The 25106-nt window shown below is 35.4% G+C and overlaps 1 protein-coding gene across 8 annotated transcripts in view; it reads left to right on the top strand.

Annotated features, from left to right (window-relative positions):
• Window positions 1-25106, top strand: part of LOC122628102 (RB1-inducible coiled-coil protein 1) — a 39572-nt gene that overhangs the window by 7415 nt on the left and 7051 nt on the right. For 5 of the 8 annotated variants that reach the window (XM_043809962.1, XM_043809961.1, XM_043809960.1 and 2 more), the window contains one exon: window positions 7815-8023. The exons of 1 other annotated variant lie outside the window; for it this stretch is intronic. In XM_043809962.1, the coding sequence (XP_043665897.1) occupies window positions 7815-8023 (209 nt within the window). Of the gene's footprint in view, window positions 1-7814; window positions 8024-22066; window positions 22251-22890; window positions 23033-25106 lie in introns of those variants that run through there. 2 more of the 8 variants (XM_043809966.1, XM_043809965.1) reach the window with 2 other exon arrangements.

Here is a 25106-nt window from a genome sequence, read left to right on the forward strand (position 1 = left end):
ACACGTGCGAAGACGTTCTTTTAAATACGCTATTATTGAGTATATTTAATCGCTATATAATTAAGATAATTTTTAGAACACATTAGCCTGATTTAGAACGCCGAATCTGATAATGAGAATCGATTTTGGAAAATACCTTTTATAATCTCGGAGAGATTATTTTTGTCGGTTATATTTGGCCAAATACAAATTAATTTTATTGGAGCTTTATCGATAATGATAATATTTTTATAATACGCGATAATTGTCCGATTGCTTTCAATTTTTGTCGATAGCTCTTTTATCTTACGACCGACGATTGTTTCGAGTCATTTTTTAATCGATCGTGAGTTTGTTCGCCTATAACGTTTCCAGGACGTCTTTTGTTGGACAAAAGACGTGGAAATTATGCCAGTAACAAACGGTATGTTGCATTTAAATGTGCTCGACGCATATCAATAACACGCATAATCGAGCAGGTGGACTATAGTCGCTATTCCGCGTCTACGCCATATTGTTTTCGTTAAATCATCGTCGTTATCGACGGGGCTCGTCCCGATTTTTTGAAAGAAGTTATCATTAGCTGCGACGACGTTAGTGTTTTTTCTTCTTCATTCTTGTTTTTTTTTGTCGATTCTACAGTTAGTCGACCTCGAATATATACGATGTATAAAATAGTCGATTATAAATTTGCGATATCTCCGTTATCAACATTATATCGTCTTAGCATCGAACATTTCTTGATCGCGTAGAAGCAATCTTAGCGGCTCACTTCCGTCGATGATCTAATCGCTTTAATCGCAGGTAAAGTCGTATTTGTGTATATGGTATTTGTAATTTCTATTATAATCGATTAGTGGTATACGATGTCGCGTGGATAATTTTACCTAGTATATCTCTCCGTATAAGATTTTAAGATGGATTCTGAGAAAAAAGGAGAAGAACATATTACACAATGTTGAACGGTATATTAACTCTCTAATCGCATTAAGGATACTGGTAAAGTGTACAGGTAAATTTTAGCAAGTACCTTTTCGAATATGATTCTAAGATAGATTCGGAGAAGAAGACAGGAGAACGTTTTATACAATGTTAAACGGTATTAGCTCTCTAATCGCATTAAGAATACTAATGGTGCGCAGGTAAATCGGATTCATCGGGCCACGTCGGTTCCTTATCGCCATTTGATCTTTGCATATATTCATTATACAATTCACTTTATATTCACCGTTATATTGCGTAGCACGATTTTCAATACTTCTGTTACAAGCGACATCGATACAGAGGATAATGTACATAATTGGCATACGACACGTGGGTGTTCTATATTCTCTTATATACACGTACATACATACATAAAGAAAGAGAGGAGACGTACGGATACATATACTTGCGTACACCGAGCTCGAAGTCCGCGTGCTGCCGCGGCCAAGCTTTTAATGCGCACTAATGTATGACGAAAGCAATAAGAGGTGAGCCGTATCTACTCTCCTCCATCTGACACTAACCGCTTCTAATCTTCATTCTCAGCATCACCTTTAACCTCCGCTCGTACTCGAATCATTTTACGCTGAGCTAGTCTACGTCGATCTTAACGAAAAGTACGATCACATCTCGGCAAATTTCAACTTTTCTTTTCAACGAGCATAAGAAAAATAATTAATTCACCTTTCGTGCTTTTCTAAGTTTCTTTAGGATTGGTAATAAATTAGATACGTCATGCGAACTCGACAGGAAACATAGTGACCAGGGATCCTTCGTAATTATACGCGGCATACTATTCTAATTGAATCGTGTCGTTCATTAACATCGTTGTGTTGTAACGTTTGTCTTTAGTTGATCTTTACAGTTGTAGTTTAAAATTGATACGACAAATATAACATAGTTAACTTCGTAGAGAAATAATCTACGATGAAGCCGGAGTTCGTTTGAAAGCGAGGATCGATTAAAACGAGAGTTCCTTTATTTGTCTTTCGTCACGCTAAACGCGTTAAGATTTACGACGAAACCGTTCGTGACATCGTCAGCGTCGTCGTAGCGTGTAACGATGAATTCCAAAACAATTCGAATATCTTCCCAATCTCGTTATTTTTTTTTTACCGACGACAAATTTGCCTTTTAACCGGATTCGAAGCGTATGAAAAATCTTCAAAACGTTGACAAGTCTCAATAAGTTTCTTTGTTCCTATCGACAATGGACTCGCGCTGAGACACTGTATCTTAACTTCGAACATGATTCGAAGCTTGAAACTCTCGAGAGTTTTGATTATAATAGGTTTGAGAGTTTCGATAGGTTTCGGAGGCTTAATGAATATTCAATATCTTACAAGCCTTTTGATTAGTTTCATCCTGACATCAAATATTAAGAAAAGAAAAAAAATCTGAAGAATTCGAATTAGCACTAACAAATTTATTTACGTTTTCGTTTTTTATAGCTCGTAGTATATATTACGAATGTCGATATGTAGAACATAAAAGAAAGAAAGAACGAGAAAAAATAAATTTATTCCTTATACGTGTTATTTCTTTGAGAAAAATATCGTATTACAAGTTAACACGGTATTGTATTTGTTGCGATACGTATAATATATTTAGGTAATTATATTTCAAGTTAAATGTGAAAAATTCGCGAGAGTTTTAACTTCGAACTATGCGAGCCAGTTCCAATGAATTTTGACCTTGACATATGTAGTAACAATCAAAAGGTCTTTGCCATCGCTCGGTGTTTATCTTCGAAAAAAGAGTAACGTCATGGATTAGGGAAACCAGTTCCAACGACCTTGACATATCTAGATTTAATAGAGCGCATCTTAACAAATTCATTTATTTATATGTAGTAAATAGAACGCGTGGAGGATCATCTCCGTTTCAAAACGAAATGCGACCTTTTGAGTTACGATCGAAAGGTTTTAATGGCCTTGCTCGTTGTTTACTAAAAATTTACGATATTGACAGTTTCTACCAATTGTGTATAATTTTCAGAGAGGCACCGTGTGTACGTTTTATGAAATATATTGTTAACAGATTCATCTATTTATGCGTAGTAAATATATCATGCGTATACGAGTGTAACAATTATTTCGAGAAATTATCGAATTTCGAAGGATCATTTTCTTTACGATTTTTATTTCTCAACGGAGGAGAAATCTATACGAAAATTAATAATACATTCTTATATATTATACGTGGAGAAACGTTTATTATAAATATCTCTTGTAGCGAATGTGCTTTGTTTGTTGACTTAAAAAATCATCAATTATAAGTTCGTTGAACTTTTAATATTAATAACCTGTTAAATATAAATTCGATTTTATAATGTTATGCATCATTACGCGTCAGAAACGTTCTTAACACTTGCGTTAATCGAACGAACAAATTGTAAATTATTTAACTCGTTATATGCTCTTCGACAATTCGAATAAATAATGGATCCTCGCTGTATGCGGCTAATTGTAACAGGAATTAAAATATTCTGTTAACGAGTAAAAGTACAAAGAGTAAAAAAAGAAGAAAATATATTTTATTTAACAGACCCTTTTTCGTTAGTAACTTTCCAACGAAGATTAAAAGCTTTTGATTGTTATTTGGGACAACGACTTTAACAACATATGTCAAGGTTACATTCATTGGAGCCGGTTCCCTTAATCCGATGTTACCTTCACGAATTTTTCGTTTATTTGTTACTTTAAGATGTGTTTCGCTTTAAAAATGATATTTATATACACTTAAAAAAAGAGAAAATAGGAGGAAAAGAATTTACGAACTTTTCGTACGATCCTCATAATAATGCTTCTGTTATTTATTTAGTAGCAAAATGAATATATTACAAGTAGCGTTACCATACCGAGATCTTGTCTCGGTATAGAGAAGTAATAAAAATGTAGCGATGTAAGATACGATATATCGAGTACAGAAAGAGTCTATTGTCGCTGGTACAGCAAAAGTGACAAAAGACAGGATACTTATCAAGACTTTCAAGATCTGTAAGCTTGGAATCATGTTCGAAGTGTCTCACGGATCATCAGATCCGATCGCGTAAATCCATTGTCGCTCCAACAACAAGAAAACTGAGCAAAGATTCGAGAGTTATCGAGAGTTCGAAACTTATGTAAACAATAATGTAAACAATTTTAAGCTTCGAATCGTGTTCGAAAGTGTCATTTGTTTGTCGTTTAGATTCGACGCGATCCGAAGTATTTCAGATCTGTTATTAATCGTGCGCCATATCTCGGTCAGCGTCCTCGCATCGTTGCTATTAATTAACGATGTATGTCAATTCTTCAGCGCGTCGTTGTCCATTAGTTCTTATTTCTGTCGTTTCTAAATATAATTAGGAAAGCCATAGAAATAGAGAGGTAAAATAAAATCTGTATAAGAAGATGTGGCAAATTTAGTATAAGCCAATATACTCTTAGAATTTATCACCGACTGTTTTTTCGTTTATATACGTATGCGTAAAGACCGTAGTCATTCGAGTTCGCATTACAGGTTCGACCGAAACGGTATAAAATTGCAAATTCATGCGTTCCGTGGCAGTTGCTATCTAGACAGTTAGAATTATGCTAGGAGAGTTTAGAATGTTTCTTTTGTAACGAACTCTTGTTTCTTACTTCGTTAACGGTTCGTAAATAAAAGTAAAACCGTGCGCCTATGCATCGAAACGGTTCGGTATGTTGTTCGAAACCGTAGTGGTAATCAACCGTAAAAAAAGAAAAAAAAACTCGTAAAACATCGTACGAATATTTTCTAATAGAAATATACGAGGAGAAGGAGAGTTATATACGTATCATTTTTCTCTGCGGATTGGTAACTTTTGTTTGAATACGTGCGCTAGTTTCCGTTGAAGTGCATTTCGTATCTCACGTAGATATAAATGCATGTATGTATCTACCTATCTACACCGTGTAACACGTATTTCAATACGAACATACGTTCCTGGCTATGAGATGGATTCTTTTTTCATCGACGAACTTGGCACTTTTTCATCGTTAAAAGAACGATTATGTATGTAAATGAGCGAAGGTGACTCGGAGTCGTCCAGCTTCCTTACTCGGTAGCGATCGTTAAAACCGTCAAAATCGAATATTTTTTTAGCAAACACCGCGCGAAATTCGCGAGATGCGAATTAAAAGTATTTGTAGCATGGCCTTTTTTGTCGTTCTTATTACTTAGCTTTTTTGTTCACTTTCATCCTCTTTGCTTCTTTATTATAATTTTTTTCTTTTTTAATTAAGCGTCGTTAATATTACACTCGCTCGTTCTCGCTCGAATCCGAATAGTCCTCGTGGCGCTGTAAGTTGCTTGTGCTTTTTTTCCCTTTCTTAAATGAAGTAGCATAAAAGCAACGATTAGCGTGGCGTGTCCTGTAGAACGTAGGTACGTCAGGACCCCGAGTCGAGCATAGTAGGAATTGAAACGATACGAGTAGTCGTTTCTCTACCCTTGGCAAGGTTAAACAGTGGATAAGGAGCAGTCTTTGTGCAAAGATGATACGAGGTGCATTACGTATTAATTAAAAGAGGAATGATACCGTGGCGCTGCGTAGACCATGAATTATTCACGTGGAACAGCTGCTTTTCAAGTCTTTCCTTTCTTGTCTTTCTTTCTTTCTTTCTTTCTTTCTATTTTTCTTTCCTTCTTTCTTTCGTTATCGATCTTTCTCTATCCTTTTCTCTCTTTTAGCGTTACAGGTTATTTACACTCACGGTCATGCGATGATCTGTTAATTATTACGATGTATCGTTGAGAATTGCTAGAACACCTCGCTCGTAGCAAAACACGAGTTTCGAGAGAGAGATACGTATATACTGATTCAGGAAGGGTCGACATGTGCCACGCTTATTAGCCAATTAGGGTTAATTTCTGCTTATAACTCGTGCTTTTACAAAGCTCGAATAAAGTTTATATGCCTGCGATAAGCGAAGTAAGAATCATCTGGTAAATAGAAATCGAGCTCGAGTCTCTAGTAAGTTGTTTAACGTTAAAATTATTGTTAACTCGACGGAAACTATATACGCCTGATTTTTATTTTCGTAATATGTAACTCCAACGAGTCTCTGCAACCAGCTCGGTACTATACACGTATATTGCACGCTTCGAAGTCTCGTCGGTATTGTGTAATCGCTTACAACGTGCGATTACGCGGGCAAATTATGTTTCTACTTACGCTCCTAATTACGCCTCGTTCGAACGCTTCGTTTTCTTCGACTTGACCTATTTTCCGAAGAAAATCGATATTTTTAGCGGTGCTACTGACGTACCTTATCGTTCGCTTTCGCGAAATTTTAGACGTTAACAACCTCCAATAAAAGTTTTGCGAAGGAATATGTTTATTCGATATGAAAGTCGAACGAGGGTAGAACTCGCTCGTTGTCTTTTGCTTTTCTCCCATTTCCATTCGATATCTCCAAATGATGATTTCCTGTGACAAAGGTATGTTTCGTAAAACCAGAGGCGTGATATTCGAGAATAATTTTGCTTAAATCTAGATCTTCTTATCGAAGTATAATTTTTATTTGAACAGAATTTCTCTCACGCTTCGTTATTTTTAACGTACATACGTATGAATTTTTCGAGTATATATAAACGTTAAATCAACCGTCGTATTATTCGTTTTTACGTTGACATCGTTATAATTCATTCTCTGTCGCAAACTTTTGGCTTCATCGTAGATAGAAGTTTTTCTTCGGGAGAATTTATTTTCTACCGAGAAGGACAAAATTTATTCCCTGCGTGAAATTAGAACGAAACGAGTGTATGACTTTGTTACAAGTTTAGTTTTTATTGTTTGCCACTTTGATAATGTAATGTAGAGTATTTGTATATATATATGTGTGTGTGTGTGTGTGTGTGTACCCTGTGAAAATATTTATATTTTTACGTTAACTTTCTTTACGTATACGAGTCCCTTTAATTTGATGACGTTTTAATTAATCGCGTATACTTACTTTTGTTGAAGTATCTTGACGATATTTAAATTTTATCCGACGGATGTGGAAAACTGCATAAATGGTATATCTTCATACTTTTAACATTGGAGCACGTTCCGGATTCTCTTTGCTCCTCTCCCGCGTAAGCGACACGATCAATGAAACGTTATTACAGCATTCTTTGTATTCGAAGCCTTGAAGAGGTTTCAATTTTTATATGCAATATGCACCTACGCTCGTTCGCGAAGGTTTATTCAATGATTTTTTATGACTTGGCGAAAAATTGAAAAAGGAAAAAAAAATCTTTTTCGAACGTCGATAATTCGGCGAAGAGGAAAGAAAAGGAAAGAGAATTTGAGAAGAAAAGTAGGCGAAGGGTAGAGCGTATTATCTGTCCGTTTGAAAATCGAAAATTTGATCAGGTAAATTCTAATACCCATTAATTTCTATAATACGACCTTTATCCCCAAAGTTTCATTCAAATTATTAGTACTCGGAATTTGAAACTTCGTAATCCGATAATTTAATAATCCGGCTTCTAGAAACGGAACAATAATAATTATAAATTCTTGCGGGTTTACAATATCGTTTCTACATTTGGAGAATTGATAATAGAATCAATGTATTCCATATCGAACAATCGTATATCGCGATGGATCAAAGTTTAGGTGGTTTCGTGTCGAAGTGTTCAGACAATGTCGATCATAAATTTACATGATAAACTCTAAGAAAGTAACGTGATAAACTCTAAACATTAACAATTAATGAATTATTCATATCTATGTAGTATGGTAATTAATGAAGTACCGATATGATATAATAACGATTAGACGAAGGATCGATTATCGTAATAAAGTTATTATATAAAGCATACCTGATTCGTTGCATTATTCTTGTACATTTCAGTGTCGCTCAATTAAAGGAAGCAATCGAGAGAGAATGTGGAGTTGTGGCGGTCCACCAGGTGCTCTTGATGAGCGGAGGCGAAAGCTTGGAACCGAACGCCCGTGTCTGTTCCTACTCGGCTGGAACCGATACGAATCCGATCTATTTATTCAGCAAGGCCGCCATTGAGAGCAACCTTCCACCCACGCCAAGCATAGACTACGGTTCCGGTGAGTGACAAACTTCATCACTTGTAAACTTTATTAGTCTGCCAAGCGAGATTCTCGAAGAGAAGCTAAAAAACTCGCCGATCGTCCGAAAGAAGATTTTCATCGTTACTATGTATCTCCTTCTGGGTTATCTTTAAACCCTGACCCACATATTTCATCTATAAAACAGCTTGCGGTACTACTAGGGTCCAAGTATTTTGGACAACGCTCTTCGAAAGAAATTTTACTTATTTTTGTAATCGGAAAATATCGAATCGGAAAACACTCCTCGAAAGAAATTTTGCTAACTTCGTTTAATCGCGAAATTGTTTCGTCGTTCAAGGATTATTCGATAATCGGCAAGATCGAGTCTTCGAGATAGCCGCATTAGGTCAAACAATTCCCACGAAAGTATGTAATTTACTCGACTTTGCTAAAAATTGAGGGGTCGATAATTGGACGTAGTGAGAACTTATTAAGAATAATTATTTTATAAGGAGTAAGAAAAGGAATAGGAAAATGCCAACCGAAAAGAGAGAGAAAGAGGGAAAGAGCGAACGAGCGAGTGAGATCTCTCGTTGACACTGATGGTTGCCTTCGTTATCGTAGAATTGTGCCGGAAGAGAATTCTAATAACGATCTTTATCGGTGACTCGCGAAGCGCTCCACGGTTGAGGCGAAAAAGAGCGAGATGATATCAGCAGGCAAAGGCGTAGCCGGTAATATTCGTGAGACGTTTGTAATGAAAGAAAAAGAGCCATAGAGAAAAGTGCTGAAGGAAGAGAAGAAGAGGATCGTAGGGATCTCTCAGGCTTTTGTGTGCAACCGTGAGCTGCTGGAGGATACACGCTGTCGTAAAGAAACACAATGAAAAATGACAGGACAATATTCCGAGAATTTTTCGTACCTTCTCTCTGTCTCTATATATTTCCATCCTTCTCTCCCCTCCTTCTCTTTTCTTCTCTTCTCGTAACGTCGACTACACTTTGAAACGGGTGAGCTCGACACAGCGAGTTTTTCTTTTTAACGAAGTTGACCATTTCCCTCCGAGAAACGTGTTTCATCGTTCATTTTCACATACGGCGCGTATGAGATACGATTAACCGTGATGCGATTAAATGTGAAACGGTCAAAATCGTTTTAATTTTTTTTTTTTTTTTTTTTTTCATTTTACGTAAGAAAATTTGTACTTCGTTTTGCACGATAGGTACTACGTTACGTACGTAGGTGCATACGCGTATCTAAGAAAGAAATTCGAGATATCTACGACGAATTATGCGTGGTATTTTATTACTTTGCTGAAATCTCGATCGATCGATCGATTTTCGAACACCAACGTGAACATTCGAATCGCATCGACTTTCCACGTACGTGCGCACGTATACGGATATGCAATAATATTACGTATAAGTATCGAAATGATTTACGTAAAAGTGTTCTAGTGCTATATTACATTTTGCAAGTTGGATTATAGCTATTACAAACGCTCGAAGTGCGGCACAATTTTATAATACTGCTCGCGTATTCCTTGCGGTAATTCGCTTTTCTGGAGCAGTCGCGGTTCGACCGCAAATCCAACGCGTATCACGAAGTAGTACCGTTGTATTTTCCTTCGTCCGTGTATGATCGGAAACGACGACGAATAGAGAATTTCTATCGACCGGAGAAAGAAGGAGAAACTTTAGAAAAGGTCGTATTTACCCGACTCGATAACCTGACGTTTGACGTTATCATTTAGAATATTTTTTATCGAATTCAATGTAGCTCCTATTCGGCCGAGTCGAACAATTTTTATTTTTATTGACATAATTATCGTAACGAGTAACGCGATACGTCCTTCGGGAAATCATTACGATATAAATCAGAATTAGAATATTAAATTCGTTTCGTTTTTATATTTACGATCGTAGAAGAAATTGTTTTGAATTTTCAGAAGAATTTCTTTTTCTCGAGCGGACAAGAAAGCGTATTTTTTAATTGCACCGTTCGATTAATGCCTCGAGCGATCATCGATAAATAAGAGTAAAGTGAAAAAAGTGATATTGCGAATCGACGATCGAATTCGATCGATAAATTCTGTTGAAAGGAGAAAAAGATCATTTTGTTAAATGCGTTGATTAAATCTGTTAATCGATATCTGGCGTCTCGCGTTTGCTTCTTACGTCCTCGACGAGTCTTTTCTCTTTTTTTGATAATAAACATTAAAATCGTGGTAATAAAAAATAAAAAAAGAAGGACACTACAAGCAATAATATGTTATGAACGAAATATCGATCCATCGACAAATGCATATTTATTTCAATTAATGTTGTATATCGAGCGATTTTTATCGTCGGCAGTATATGTGCAATATTTCGTGGCGAGCGTTTATAGTCGTTCGTAGTATGTGAACAGCGTTTTGTAGCGAACGAGTATAATCGTCCGAGAGTAACGAAAAAGTTAACGAGCCTTCGGCCGATAATTACATTCACGAGAAAGTGCGAGGTTCTTTATTCATTTTCTCGAGTTTCTTTTTTTTCTTCTTTTCCATTTTTTTTTTTTACTCCTATCATATTTCTTGCGGTAATTTGCATTTCCATTGCTCCGGTAACGCGACCGCAAAGTCCTGCGTTCATGGACTTCACGTGTTTTCTTCTACGAGTAATGCTACAACATACTTACAGAAACGTCAGCTTGATATTTTCTCTCTCTCTCTCTCTCTCTCTTTCTCTCTCTCGTAGTCGTGTTAGAGTATCTGTCGTTAAATGTGTCTAGCAAATGATCGTGTTTTGCGCATTTTACGAAGTTATCGATCATGCGAATATTGTTTTATTTTGTCCGTGAAAGAGATTTCAAATCGCAAGGCTCTTGTAATAGGAAATAATTTTTCTTTCCTCTTTCTTTTTGTTTTTTTTTTTTTTTTTTTTTTGAAAAATATTTACTTAGTAGTAAAAATGTTGGGATCTCTCTTGAATATTCATTCACAAACTATCTTAAATCAATTGCGATTGGGAAGATTTTACTTTTAGACGATTCGAAATATAAGAGGAGGGATAAACTTTCAGACTTGGAATTCTTTGGCGAATCAACTTCGATGATCTTTGGATGCTTGTAAAAGGGAAACGGAAATGGAGTGTCTCTTAATTAAAGTCGCTCTATGGAATTGCGAACAAGCAGCTTCTTTCGTCATTCCGCAAGGAGGAGTAAGATGAAACTTGAAAACGAAGAATACGATTAATCTTCACGAGAAATCAAATCTTTCAGACTCTCGTGTTTCTCAAGTCGGAAAGTCCTCATTCGGTCTTCATTCTCTCGCACTTAAAGCTAATATAACGTGAATTCGTTTCGCGAATAAGTAGGAAGATGTTAATGTTGACGTAGGTCCTATTCGATTTTATTTTATTTTGCATGTTGTATCCGGGAAAAGTTTCAAGAGAGATGAAAAACAGAAAACAGAGAAAGGTAGAATCTACATCGATCTAACGTTAGAAAGACGATAGACACAAAAACAAAAATGTTTAGCCTACGCTAACGAGCCTAGTGATCGACCATAGCGACCTGATTCTCTTATGTTAGGGATAACCATCTGTCTTCTTCGCGTTTTCTCTTCCCGTCTCTCTTTCTCTCTTTTTTCGAAACAACGAACGTAGATCGTAAAATACGTAGAACGTAGAAGACGTAGATCTAGTAGAAACTTTCTTTCTAACCTTGGTAACGTCATACGTAGATGTGGTAAACCACGCTCACCCTGATTAGCAATTTAGAATTTATAGTTGCCCAATGAGTGAATTCGTAATCGTTCCATCGCAATTTGCAATTCTTAATATATCGTCGTCATTGTCGCAGTCTTTTCGCTATCGTTCGCATATATTTTTCCCAAGTTATTTGATCGTTTCATCTGGAATAAAAACGGAGTAGACTCGATGACGCATGGAAAACATTCTTAATCGTAATTTCTTCGTCGTCTTTACGTTGCGACGTTTCTCTGTTTGTCGCGGAGCGTAAGAACAAAATTTTCAGCTTTTTCTTTTTATTTTGATAAGCTTTTTAATTGACAGTTCCGATCGAAATTTAGTAAAGGTATGTTTAAGCAGGAGTCATCACGCTCTAAATACAAAAGAGGATAAGGAAGGTAGCGATCGTCGTTGTCGCGTTATGTCGTGTTGCATCGTGTCGTGTCGTTTTATATCAAGAAACTAAGGCACATTCGGAGTAGTGACGTTTTCACCGTCAGCTGTCGGTAGACCTCACGGGCTCGCTCGTCAATCGATCGTGCAAGGCGCCGATGTGCCTGTGAAAGTATAATCTCTAGGACACCGTTCGATGCACGTATACGTGTGTTGTACTTGTCTGCGTGTGTATGTGTGTACATACGTATATATAACTACGATCATATCGTTTCCATGCACTGAAATTTGACGTCTACAAAATGATTCAATTTATTATCCGCCGACAGCGATTCCCTTTTTTCATGGCAATTATATCTGATTTATAATTCATCGACGTTTGATTCGCATAGAAAGTTCGCATTTTTAATGGACGTTGATTTATGTTTCTAGAATAAGGATTTAAACGAATTTAAATACGTTTGACGAACGATTGACAAATTTGCGAAAAGTCTATTATTCTCTTTAGAAATGTCTTAATGTCGAGAGGATTTCGTTCGTTTATCGATATACGATTCATATTTGCCAATGCTTTTTCTTTACTTTTTATCTTTTCCTTTTTTTTCATGATTCATTAGAGATGTCGACCGATAAGATCGATTGAATATTATGATTGTAACACGAAATACTCGATCGACACGAATTATCCGTCTCTTTTCGATATATTTTTCTCAGTTATCCTTTTCTTTCATTTCTTTCCCTTCTTTTTTCTTTTTCAATTTCTATGATATTCTGAAAGATTTTTATGGATTTATTATCAACCGTTAACGATATCCTTTTTATCGTCGATCGAATTTAATTGCGCCGTTCTTTTCATGAATGATTTGACTTCCGCTCTTTTTCTCCCTCTCTTCCTCCCCCACTCTCTCTCTCTCTCCTTCGTGGACACGAGAGTGCCACGAATTTAAACATCTCACGAAAAAAGATTGGATTTCCACTTTCGCTCATCTCGCGAGCTCAAGATCGTCAGCGACTGTTCTTTCTCGAAACTTCTTAGTATATTTTTTTTCTCGCTTTATGCATTCCCCCTTCTCGCGTTCTAAGCTTTTCCTCCTTTCTTTCTTTCCTTTCTCCTCAAGATACGGTCGATGTGTCTCGGTTAAAGTTTATCTCCTCGGCAAGGCAGGTTCTTTGACCTCGATCTTCGCACGCATATGATTTCGCGTATGTAAATTCTGGAAATGGTGCTTATCATGGCGGGTTTATAGCTATACATATATTGCGTTGTCCGGGAATAAATTGTGGTTTTCAGAAGTTTAACTTATCTCGCGTATACTAGAAATTCGGATCTCTTGTTTGTTATATTTGTATCGTTGTAACCATTCCATGCATCGTAACACGTAACGTTTTAAACTACAGATGTCGTTCCGTCATGTAGTATTTACGTATATTTTTTCGATACACATTTTTTATCGGCTTAATTTTCTAGAGACCTAACCATGGAAAAGAAGCAAATTCGTACAAACTTTTTATACTAAACCAGACGAAATGTTAATTTTAGAATAAAAGCAATTATAAACTATAAATTATTAGAATCATAATTAAATTACAATCGTAATTAAAAAAAAAAAAAGACAGTTTATCATAATCTTTTTTTTTCTTTTTTCTCTTAGTAAAATATCATTTCTTACGATGAAGATATATCGCGGAATTTTTTCTTTGACACGTAATTAATCAATTTACAAAATTATACTAGTAATAATTTTATCGTGAATCTTCGTCGAGCGATCGTATTCTCTGACGAGAACGTTACGGAATCGTTGATATACCGAAAGAAGTATCGATCACAGTCTAGGTACGCGTATAATCGTCGAACGAAGACGGTTTCATGGAGGAACTATAGGACTTCTCTCGATTTGCTATCGAGAGAGAAAGAGAGAGAAAGAGCGAGAGAACGACAGAGAGAGAAGGAGGAAGGAAAAACGCTTCGTACTAGTAACGGTACACCGCGCTCGCTAGCTTTAATTTAAAGCTGACGATCTGGCGCAATCGACTGCCACCGGAGCAAGAGAATATACAGCTCTATCGACGGCATTAATCACAAACGTCGACTTCGATCGCACGTTTATACGGCTCCACGTTCCGCAAAGCGGAAGACAAGAGAGGAACTCGTTTTATATGCGAGTATCGTGAACTTCGTTTGCGCTGAGTTACTCAGGTTTAGCGCACGAAGGGTTTATCTAAAAAGAGAGAAAATAAAAAAAGAAAATGGATAAGGCAACGTGTATACTAAAAAATAGAGAGAAAGAAGAATGCACGATCTTTCAATCGTCGATGATTTTTCCAAATAAAAATTAATTACGATCTAATGACAAAATTAGAATTACGAGGATCGACGTAAAAATACGAGAGAGAGAAAAGAACGGGCAAAGATAAGAGCGAAATAAATCGTACGATTCGTGAGAAATAAGATTATTCTTCGAAACGCGTTTCCTTATGCTTCTGTTGTTACTTTCTGGAAGAGATATATTCGTTTTTCGTGTTTCCTTCCTCGTGATCGTAAAATACGTAATGTTAGTCTTAAAATAGACTTGGCACAAATCATGGGATTGATTTCCCTAGGGTCTACGTACAGAACTATAGGAATAAGTTTTCTTCAAACGTCATCTTTAATCGTTTACCTTTAGTTATCGATCTGAACTCCATCTACTCACTCGCACGATAAGAAATGGAGAATGTGAGGAATTGGGAAGGGAAGAAAAGAGGAAACCGATGAGGAGCTTTTTCCAATCGCTTTTCATTTTTCTGTTCTCTCTCTCTCTCTCTCTCTCTGTGTCGCTTTTTCTCTCTATTTCAAATGCAAGTTTAAAACCAGTTGCCGCCATCGGGTCGCCGACAATCATCGGTTTCAAGAGTACAAGCTCGTACGCATTTATTGTTACTCTTATGGCGATCAATGAAACGCATTGAATCAAAACGTACGCGTTCGCACGGCAAGTCACTCTTTTACAGACCAGCAGACGTAATAATAAGCTTTGATAAATTTAACTGCGTAACCATCTTCGATGGTCTCTCTACTACACTCGACAACTTTCGAGTCGTCCAGTTCGATCGTGCCTTGGTTTTGGTCTTTCGTCGACCAAATTGCCGACGAGGGTACACAACAACCGGGCCTTAGGCACTCGCGTGCTCCGTTTCGAAAGGCCGATAGTCACGGAAGAAGAGATAAGGAAAAAACGAAAGAGAGCGTAAAGTTGACGTTTATCTGATGTTAAGAATTAAACATTGGGTGAAAGAGAAAAGAGAGAGAGAGAGAGAGACGGAGTATCAGAGGAAGACCAGATGAATGCTGTTGTTGGATGCTTAAACTTCGTGAAAATCAGAGAGACTAGCACGAGATTGTGGTGCAGCGAATGTCTGCGCTCCTTCAAAATGCACAGAGTCACCGTTCATGGCAACGTAGAAGGAACAAAGAGAGGAACCGTTGTGGTTTGGCCTCGTTTGCACGACAATTGCATGCTGGTCGAGTAATACATGGTAAATCGTATGTGCATACACTCTACTCTTCTCTTTTCTTTTCTTTTTTTCTTCTTTCAAGTAAACAAAGTTGCATATTGGAGAACAATATCAGCTTTGTGCATTTATCCTTTAACTCTGTATCTCTTTTTTTTTTCTTTTTGTCCTCCTTTTTTCTTTTTCTCTTCTATCTCTGTCTCTGTCTATTAGTCTACGAACCATTGAGATAAGCCATACTCGATGTTACGTTTGTGTTAATTACCTCCCCGGAAGTTTTTTAATTCCCTCGAATCGTTAATGATTGTTGGCTAGGAAACGCGTGTGGTTCTTTTTTCGCGAAGCAAGCGTTGTCAGAATGATAAGGAAAGATTAATTGGCGACATTAGCGGTTGAGATAAAACAGAATAAACAATCAACTTCCCGTAGATAAGTGGATATATTGTAAAATAATTACCAAAATTAGTTCATATCGTTGATGATAATGGAAAAGAGTGTATATTCCATTTCTCGCCAAAGAAATGAAGTTATAGTACTGTGACTAATAAAATTAATAAATGTAAAAATGTATAAAAGGAAGAGAGTGAAAGAGAAAGATTAACGAACGTTGAAAGGTTATTGAAAACTCATCGAAATAAATTAGGAACAATCGTAATTATTACAATGAATAAGGGTTAATCAATCAATTATCGATGAGAGAAACTTGAAAATGTAGAAAAATGTTTAGCCCAACGGTTCATCGGTACATTGAATAGAGAACGCTTATAAACGGTGGAGTCATGCTATAAGTAGTAGTAGTAACAGTATACCGGGAAGCGTACGAAGTGGGTAATCTTTTTTCCATCGCGACATTAATCGTAAGTGCATATATATATATATATATATATATATATATATATATACACAGATATACATATATATGCATTAATGTAGGTGTACACGTGCAGCTGCTTTGAAATATCAAGAAGAAGAGATCGTATAAAATCGTATACTCATAGGTACACAAAGCTAGAATTGAGTTCGAGCGCTCGAGTAAGTGAGTGAGTGAGTGAGTGAGTGAGTATGCGCGTATACGAGCTCACGTTGACAAGTGGCAGCTGATTGCGGTAGCCGACTCATCCGCTTTGAATTAAATCCATATCGTCCCTCGGATGTTGTATCGTTAAGCAGGGTCCTCAACGAGGAACTTTTTTTCGCCTCTTATTGCTAAGGTTTCGAAACAATTTCAATGGACACCAAATTTATAGAGACATTTTGTCGAAATATCCAGGCAAAGGTATTTACCATGCATTGGAGGAACATGTGAGTTTATTTTCTCGGTTTCTAGGTTACGTTTGTTGCTAACAGAAACAATGTGGGTTCGATCGAATCTAAATCGTTAGAAATTCGAAGACACGTAACTTATGTATGAATGTATGTATGTATGTTTCAAAGCACGATGATTTATTAAAAGATGAGCGACACTTTGAAAATTTTGTCAAATGCGTATATATCTGGAATAAGGGCATCGCTGTTATTATTCGAAAAGTTGACAAATAATAGACCAGCGATAATTAGAATGACTGTTAGAACGATTGTTAATTAAATCAGGATTTCATAGCAAACATTCATATCATCTGTACTCTTTAATTAACTTAATAATTAAATCATTGTTTCGCGTTATTATTCCGAACATTTTACATAATGTATGATACAGACCGCGTCGACGTCGACGATGAATCGTGAATTAGACGACAAAGTGTACGAAATGGATGAACGTTTGTTTTTTTGTTGCCATGCGTCGTATATTTCGTATTTTTCTTTGATCTTTAACCGTACCGAACGGAAACGAGCAACAAACGATGTCATTTGTTGTTACTGGAAGCAAAAATACGAAAGAAACCTGGAAAAACATGGCGGTAAAGCAAGCTGCGACTTTTTTAAGATACATCGATTATTAACAAAAAGTTTCTTTGTTGGTTCAGTGAGAATGGCACTTTAAAACTAGCACGAACATCCGTGCGACGTTCCAAAGCTGGAGTTAACGATTTTCTAAGTTCTTTTCTTGAAAAAACGAAAGAAAGAAGAAAAAATAAACGAAGATGGGAGGAAAAAAAGAGGATGCGAAAGTTACTGCAAAGGAAATTAACGTTATTATTGTTTAATACGAGTTCTGTTGTTTCCTCGTGACGTAGAGAAAAAAAAAGATAAATACGTATTCGATCGTTTCTTATTGTTAATCGAAGCAAATCATCGATGATGTAACAAGATCTATACGATCGCTAAGTTAGGTAAATTAGTAACTAGGAAAAGAAACGGTTGAATAATAAAATTATAAAATTATTAGTTGCCGTTGTAAAACGTCTTATCGAAACGATATAAATCTACAAAGAAAATTACACCGAAGAAAGTTTTATTCCTTTCGCGTATTCACTGTACTCATCAAGTAAATAAAATCCCGTATCGAACAATTAAATTCGCTGTAGGTTCGACCGTTAATTCTTCCCGTCTATTTCCGGTTTAATCAGAGCGATCGATTTGTCGTTGGAAATGGTTATGGGGGCTCAAGGTTGGTTTGATTCGAAGAAGAGAAATGAAATAAGACGAAAATAGAAATACGGATGAGGAAAAATAGACGGATAACTGGATAAACAGATGGAGAAAGAGTTATTGTAAAAAGGAAAAGAAATGAGAAAATATGTTTCGTACGTACGATTTCACTCGGCGAATTATTGAGATAATATCTCGGAGTTTTATTGACCTATCTCTTTTTCTTTCTTTTTTTTTTCTTTCTCTTCTTCTTCTTCTTCTTCTTTTTTTTTTATTTTTAATTACGAGATATCTCGGCTAGATCCTGATACGTCATCATTTTTACCGATTAGCTCGAAAAAGAAATCGTAGCGTAGTTTAATATCTCGCATCAATGATGATGTTTGTTCGTGCTTTAACTCTCTCAAGATTATTGTACGAGGTAGCGGTAGTGGTAGTACAAGTAATAGTGGTAATAGCACAGGTTGAATTTACCACGACCCTCCAGAGAACTCCCCTGATCCACTTTAAAGACGAACTTTCACGTAGATGTACTCGATAAAAAGTAACGATCGATGGAAAGGCGTGTAACCGTTAGAACGCTTACAGTGCGTTGCAACTCGAATCGCTTTTTTCGATATTATCGATTCGCCGAGAGTAAGAGGCCTTTTCTTTCACGACGGATGAATCATAACTTTTCTCTTAAACGTATATTTACGAAACACAGTTAATAAAGTCGAAATCATCTTCGATGGATAAATGTTACTTTCTGTTCGAGTCGAAATCTCATGATTTGCTAATTTCAACTTACGATAGATGACGATTAGAAAGGATATGACGAAAATATAAACATTTCTTTTCAGTAATTATTAATTCTTAATTAAAATAATATTAAATTGTAACTGTAATTAACGTTTTACAAACAAATTCTATTTCCATATAGAAGTATGGTAATATTCTAGTAATGTATATGTTATGTAGTATATACATAAAATCTATGTAGATTTTAACAAATTGCTATTATTCAGCTCGGATGCTGGATACATTTCTCTCTAACGATATTATATTAAGATCTACGAGTGCGCGAACGATTAAGAAAAAAAAATATACTTTGGACTCTATACTCGTAACTAATGATGTCGATTCGATATTTTCGACATTTATTTAAAGCTTCGTATCAAATCTCCGTTTTTTCTCTCAACCATCAATCTGTCCCTGTCTCTCTCTCTCTCTTTTTCTTTCTCGAAGAACTAGAGGGAAAGATGCGAAAGAGATACTCGATTATGCTGTTTTTACAAAGTTTGCGATATTCGGAAGAGTTAATTTCGCCGTCTTCCACCGATCGTGTTTCTCGAAGATTATTCAAATGAAAAATATGTTTTTATAAAATATGTTTTTCTCATTCGCTATTGTACGAGATGTATGTTCTATCTTTGCAAAAAGAAAAGAAAAATATATTATTTGCGAGTCTTGCGAAAGTTTCATTCTCTTCTCTTTTTGTTTTATTTTTAACTCGTTTTCTCTCTCTCTTCTTTCTCTCTCTTTCTCTTTCTCTCTCTCTCTCTCTCTCTCCCCCCTATTTCGACCGATTGACAATAGGCTTATTGTCCCGACCACATCTCAAAGATATGTTTTATTTTTCCAGACAAGAAGATTAATACAGAAAATGTGTCAAGCAGTACGTTTCCTTTATACATACACATACACACATATATGTAGATACATACATATACATATATGAATATATATATATATACACATATACATATACATATATGAAAATTCGTGCATGATTTATTAACTCGAGAACAAAAGAGTAGAAGAAAAAAGTATCGCTTTAACGTTGAAGAATAAACCATTTCTCTCGACGGTACATAAACGACATAGAAGACGAGAGAATAGTAGTACTAGGTGCATTCAATTCATGTATCGTATCGAAACTCAAAAGCGTGACATTTCAGTAAGGCTTTCGATTAAGCGTTCGCCTTTCAACCGAGAAACTCGCGAAACTCGTCGCGTCATTTTTCGTCTGACAATGTTATCGAAACTACTCAACGATGATACTTACTTACTCGTTAATGTCGCATCATGTCAGATCTCTACACGAGAGATTTTAAAAGCATCATATTTCGAATGCAAATGAAAAGTACGCGTTGCATATATAAAAGCAAGTTTAGAAAGAGTGCATCCGTTAAATGGCAAATGGCTACAGAAGTAATGCAGATCGAACGAATGATTAATAATAATTATTTTCGTTTATTTTCGTTTTTTTATTTCCTTGTTTTTAACAAAGTCGAGTCATTACGAGAACGGGATCTGACCGACTTTTCGATTAGAGATTAGAGATCGCGCTTCTCACTCTGGCGATTCTTCATTCGTGCATCACCGAGTCTCTCTATTGGTATATACCCACATACATATATTCCTTTCTACTAAATAAACACGTGTATGTATTGTGTGTGTATGTGTGTGTGTACTAAGTATAACTATGTCGTACGCCACATCGTAACACGAGTTTCTTGCAAGGGCTCGGTATGGCTGATGTAATTCGATCATCTGTGAAGATCGCTTCAACCTCGTACGAACTTTTAATAATTTATTTTCTTTTTCTTTTTTCTTTTTTTTTTGTTTGTTTGTTTGTGGCAAAGTATAGTAGAACAATTTCTTTCTCTATTTTGACGTACAATTTTTGATAAAGTTTACGAATTTAAGATCGTTTACGATAAATATGGACGTAATTGAACTTGATTGTCCCTTTTTTCGATTCATCATATCCTTGTGCATGCTTGTGTCAGGTATTCACGTCGTCAACGCGCGTGAATTGAAGAACTGACATGAGTTGAGACAACAGACGATGTATAATCGTCAGTTTTTACAGAACAGCTAGTAAGTACTTACTTACTTACTTACGAAGTCAATGTGCATTCCGTAAGAGAAACCAAAGTGCGACTTGTAAATAAACGTTGACGCTTATCTCATATTCGGTTCACATTATATGCATTATTTTCTTTCTGCATCTATCTAAAACAATTCATTGTAATAATAAATCGATATAATAATATTACTTAAAAGAAACCTATAGCAATAACTAATATTTACGTCCCGTTGCAAAATGTATTAACATATATAATACATTTTTAATTTAACAATACTTACATAACAATACATTTAACTTAACAATACATTAATAATTATTTGGTATAATACATTTTATAATAAATATATATATATATAATAGAAGTTAATAATACATTTTTTATTATAAATTAACAATAATAGTTAAATTATTGTAATTGATATACCGTGTGAAAATTGCTCGTGGGTTACTCTTTTCACGGCGCGACAAAAAAATCGAGAGGGTGAAAAAAGGCAAAACTTGGATGATAGCCCAGAGAGGAAGGTAGTAATAATAGTTGATAGGGTTAGGTAAAGTTAGAAACGCGACGACGTATTGTAGAGCATAACTCACGTCACGTGACGCAAGTCACATAGCGTAGGGTGGCACTGGGGTATAATGTGACGTCATGTATTCGTGTTATTATGTATCGTGAGGGAATTCTCCCGGCAACCAGTCGGTTCAATGATGAAACAAAAAGGTAAATTTCAGTAAATTCATCGTGCATTACGTCATATGTCATCGATAATACTTGCCTATCGATGGAGAGATAATTATCATAGAGCGTAACCTGACAAATGGTAATCATTTTTTTTTAATGAAATATTTATATATGTATCGTAATTATGATTTTATATAGATAGGTGACTCATGAAAGTATTCGAACTTTTGCTCGCTATTGAAACTTTAAATAATAAAAATATGCGTATTATATTTAAGTTTGGAAAGTAATGTTACAACTACTATAAGACAGAGATTACATATACGAAGTTTAAAGTATATCTAATAATATTTGTTTAAAGTTATCAAACATTCTTGTAAATATGTATTGAAAACAGAGTTATAAATGTATACGAACGCCTAGAGATCAAGCGGTCAAACAATGTTTTTGTAGAGAAACTGTAAACGTTGGTAGATTCAGTCGATGTAGTGACATCGTGTAGCGAGGTTCGTCCTTCGTTGTGAATAACGTTAGTTTATATAACGACAATGAGTCCTATAAAATCGGAAATGCAGATATACGAGGGTGAGTTAATATTAAAATTGTATAAAGATAGAAAATCATGAGCAAATTATCGAATTAATAAGGAAATTTATATCTACAATATATATAAAATATACATACAATATGTATATAAATTTATATCTACTATTATATTATTAAAAAAACAAAAACCGAAGAACAATTACGAACAAATACCGTATAAATCGGTCAAATAAAGAAATAGTAGAAAAGAGAAAGTTATACGCGAAATAAAAAACGATCCAAATACATCGGCTACAAAACTTGTTGAAATAATTCCTAACAACTTTAAAAAGGATGTTCATCCCGAATTATGTCGCAGGATTTTACGCGATAATAATTTTCGTTGTAGAATTTTAAAAAAGACATGACGACTGAAAAGCTAGTGCATGATATGTAACATCGTCTCAAGGTCATATTTGAAGTCGAGGAAGGTTTAACGAAATATAAATATAAAATAAAATAAATGCGTATAATTAATATCCTCGGAATATTTTCACGGCTCTATTTAATCGTAGCTTTAAATAAATACTATTCGATTTATTTTAAATATAAATACATTATCTCGATAGTTATGTTTTATAGTAGTTGCAACATTATTTTGAGAATTCAAATCTGACATGTATATTTTTACTATTTATAGTTTTAATACGAGCGTTCGAATATTTTCGTGAGTCGTGGGACGAAGGATGCGAGTTTGTATTGCAAGAGAGAAAGTATGGAAAGGACAAACCCTTGAAGGGAAAGTTATTGCCAAGTTCAAGTGAAAGTCTATGTAATTAATGGTAAGATAACGTTTTACCTGACGTCAGGGCTAGGGAATAATAGAAAAACTTGGGTTTCTCTCAAGAATCCAAAAAGGAAAATAGATATATAAGATGTAACGTACAAGAGAACTAGAGAAACTTATTCGTTAGCTTCGAAGGAAAAATAAAGTAACAAGAAAAATCACTGATAGGTAGACGCGCGATAATAAATATTGCGTTATTCTGATTGATAATTATTATTGATGAATTATAATCAATGATATATGTATGTCTGACTAAATTTATCCATTACGGAAATAATTGTTTAAAAATTTATAAATTTTTGTTTCTTCAAGATAACATGATAAATTAAAATTAGACGCAACTTACATGACTCATTTTCTTCATATGGGATAGCGTAACGATACAAGGATATCTGCGTGAAATCTGTGCAACGTATTGTAAGAATTTACGACATGGGTTCTCATGATCGTAATTTTTGTCCGATTTTAGTGATCGAGAGTTCATTCGAAAGATAATCGAGATTCGAACAACCATACGAGATCAATTTTTTGAAATTTTCAAAACAGGGAAAATTACTCTCGATAATTACTTATTTTTTAAGGGGGGCATGACTTTTGCGGAAAAGATAAGATTTTTTAAAAATCTGGAAAGATAACTGCTTGTAAAAAATTTTTATCTCTCGAGAGAACTCTTAATCACCAAAATCAGACGGAAAATAAAACTATAAAAATTGATAACGTAGTAAACCCCCTTGCAAACGCATAAGAAGAGACTCCCCTTATGTATGTAGCATACAATTGTATATTTTTTTATGTTACATCAATTACATCAGCCTTGATAAATTGAAGGAAAACCGATCAAGAACATAAGGGTTTATGCCATGAATTTTCATGGGTCGTAAATTTTTGTCCGATTTCGACGATCAAGTACTCATTCGAAAGATAAAGATTTTTTTCTTCCCACGCGAGATCGTTGTCTCCGATTTTCAAAATAATAATACTTTTGAAAATGACTTATTGTCTTTTTATTTATTCGCGATTTTGACGAAAAAGAAAAATATTTGTTTTCAAAAATCGGGAACAATAATATTAAAAAACGATTTAAAAAACCCATTATCTTTGGAACGAGAACTCGATTACCAAAATGAGGAAGCTTCATGAGGTTTCATGGCGTATTAAATCCTTGCGAACGAATAGGAATAGAACCCCCTTGAAATAAGTTTTAGTTGCTCGATACATTGTGACATAATTAATATATAAATAGGATTTATACAAAACCGTTAATATAATCTTTCTAGGCAATTTCCGGCTGAGCTACGATTTCGCGATAAGGCTATATAACGATGATGCAATAGCCCGATAAATCTATCCGCGATGCAACATTATCTTGAGGCCAAAGTAAATAAAATGCAGACTTTTATTTCTGTTTCGTATTAAAGAATGAGAAGTCTCGTAGATGTTACTAAATCATTCACGATATTGGGCTGATATATGTACATGTACATGTAGCTTGTAGCATGAAGATCGTATATAATTAGAAAAAGAGAGCACATTAGGCTAAGTTAAGATATTCTGGGAATTCAGTGCCGTGTTTTGAAATTCTTGGCCCGTATCGACGCGTGGCGAATTCGCTCCTTATATAATTTTATTATATTACGTTTCTACTTGTTCATTGAGTATACGATTAGTAGTAGACGATGTCGCTCGCGAATGTTCTAAAATCTCTTCTTTTTTATTTGTAATTTTATATCTTTCCCGAGCAAGGAAGTTTAACAGTCGAGTATAACCTCCGTTATCAAACGTCGATAACTATGCAATCGCACGAGGAAATGAAGACATAGATTTCGGCCGACGGAAATAATTCAACAACGTAGTAGTGTTTAGTAAACTGATTCTCTCTCTCTCTCCCGCCTTTTAAAAATTTTCTTTAGTTTGCAAATCGAGAGGGTCAGTCGGTCGTGGTCACGAGATTGTGACCTATTGCATACATATGATGCGTCTCGAATATGCATAATCGCATATGTATAATAGAAACGGTTGTATGCAAGCGAGCCGTTGGTAAAAGATATACTCGGTTGCACCTGACTGGC

Source organism: Vespula pensylvanica, chromosome 3 (assembly GCF_014466175.1).
Source record: "Vespula pensylvanica isolate Volc-1 chromosome 3, ASM1446617v1, whole genome shotgun sequence".
In the NCBI taxonomy this organism is placed as follows: domain Eukaryota; kingdom Metazoa; phylum Arthropoda; class Insecta; order Hymenoptera; family Vespidae; genus Vespula; species Vespula pensylvanica.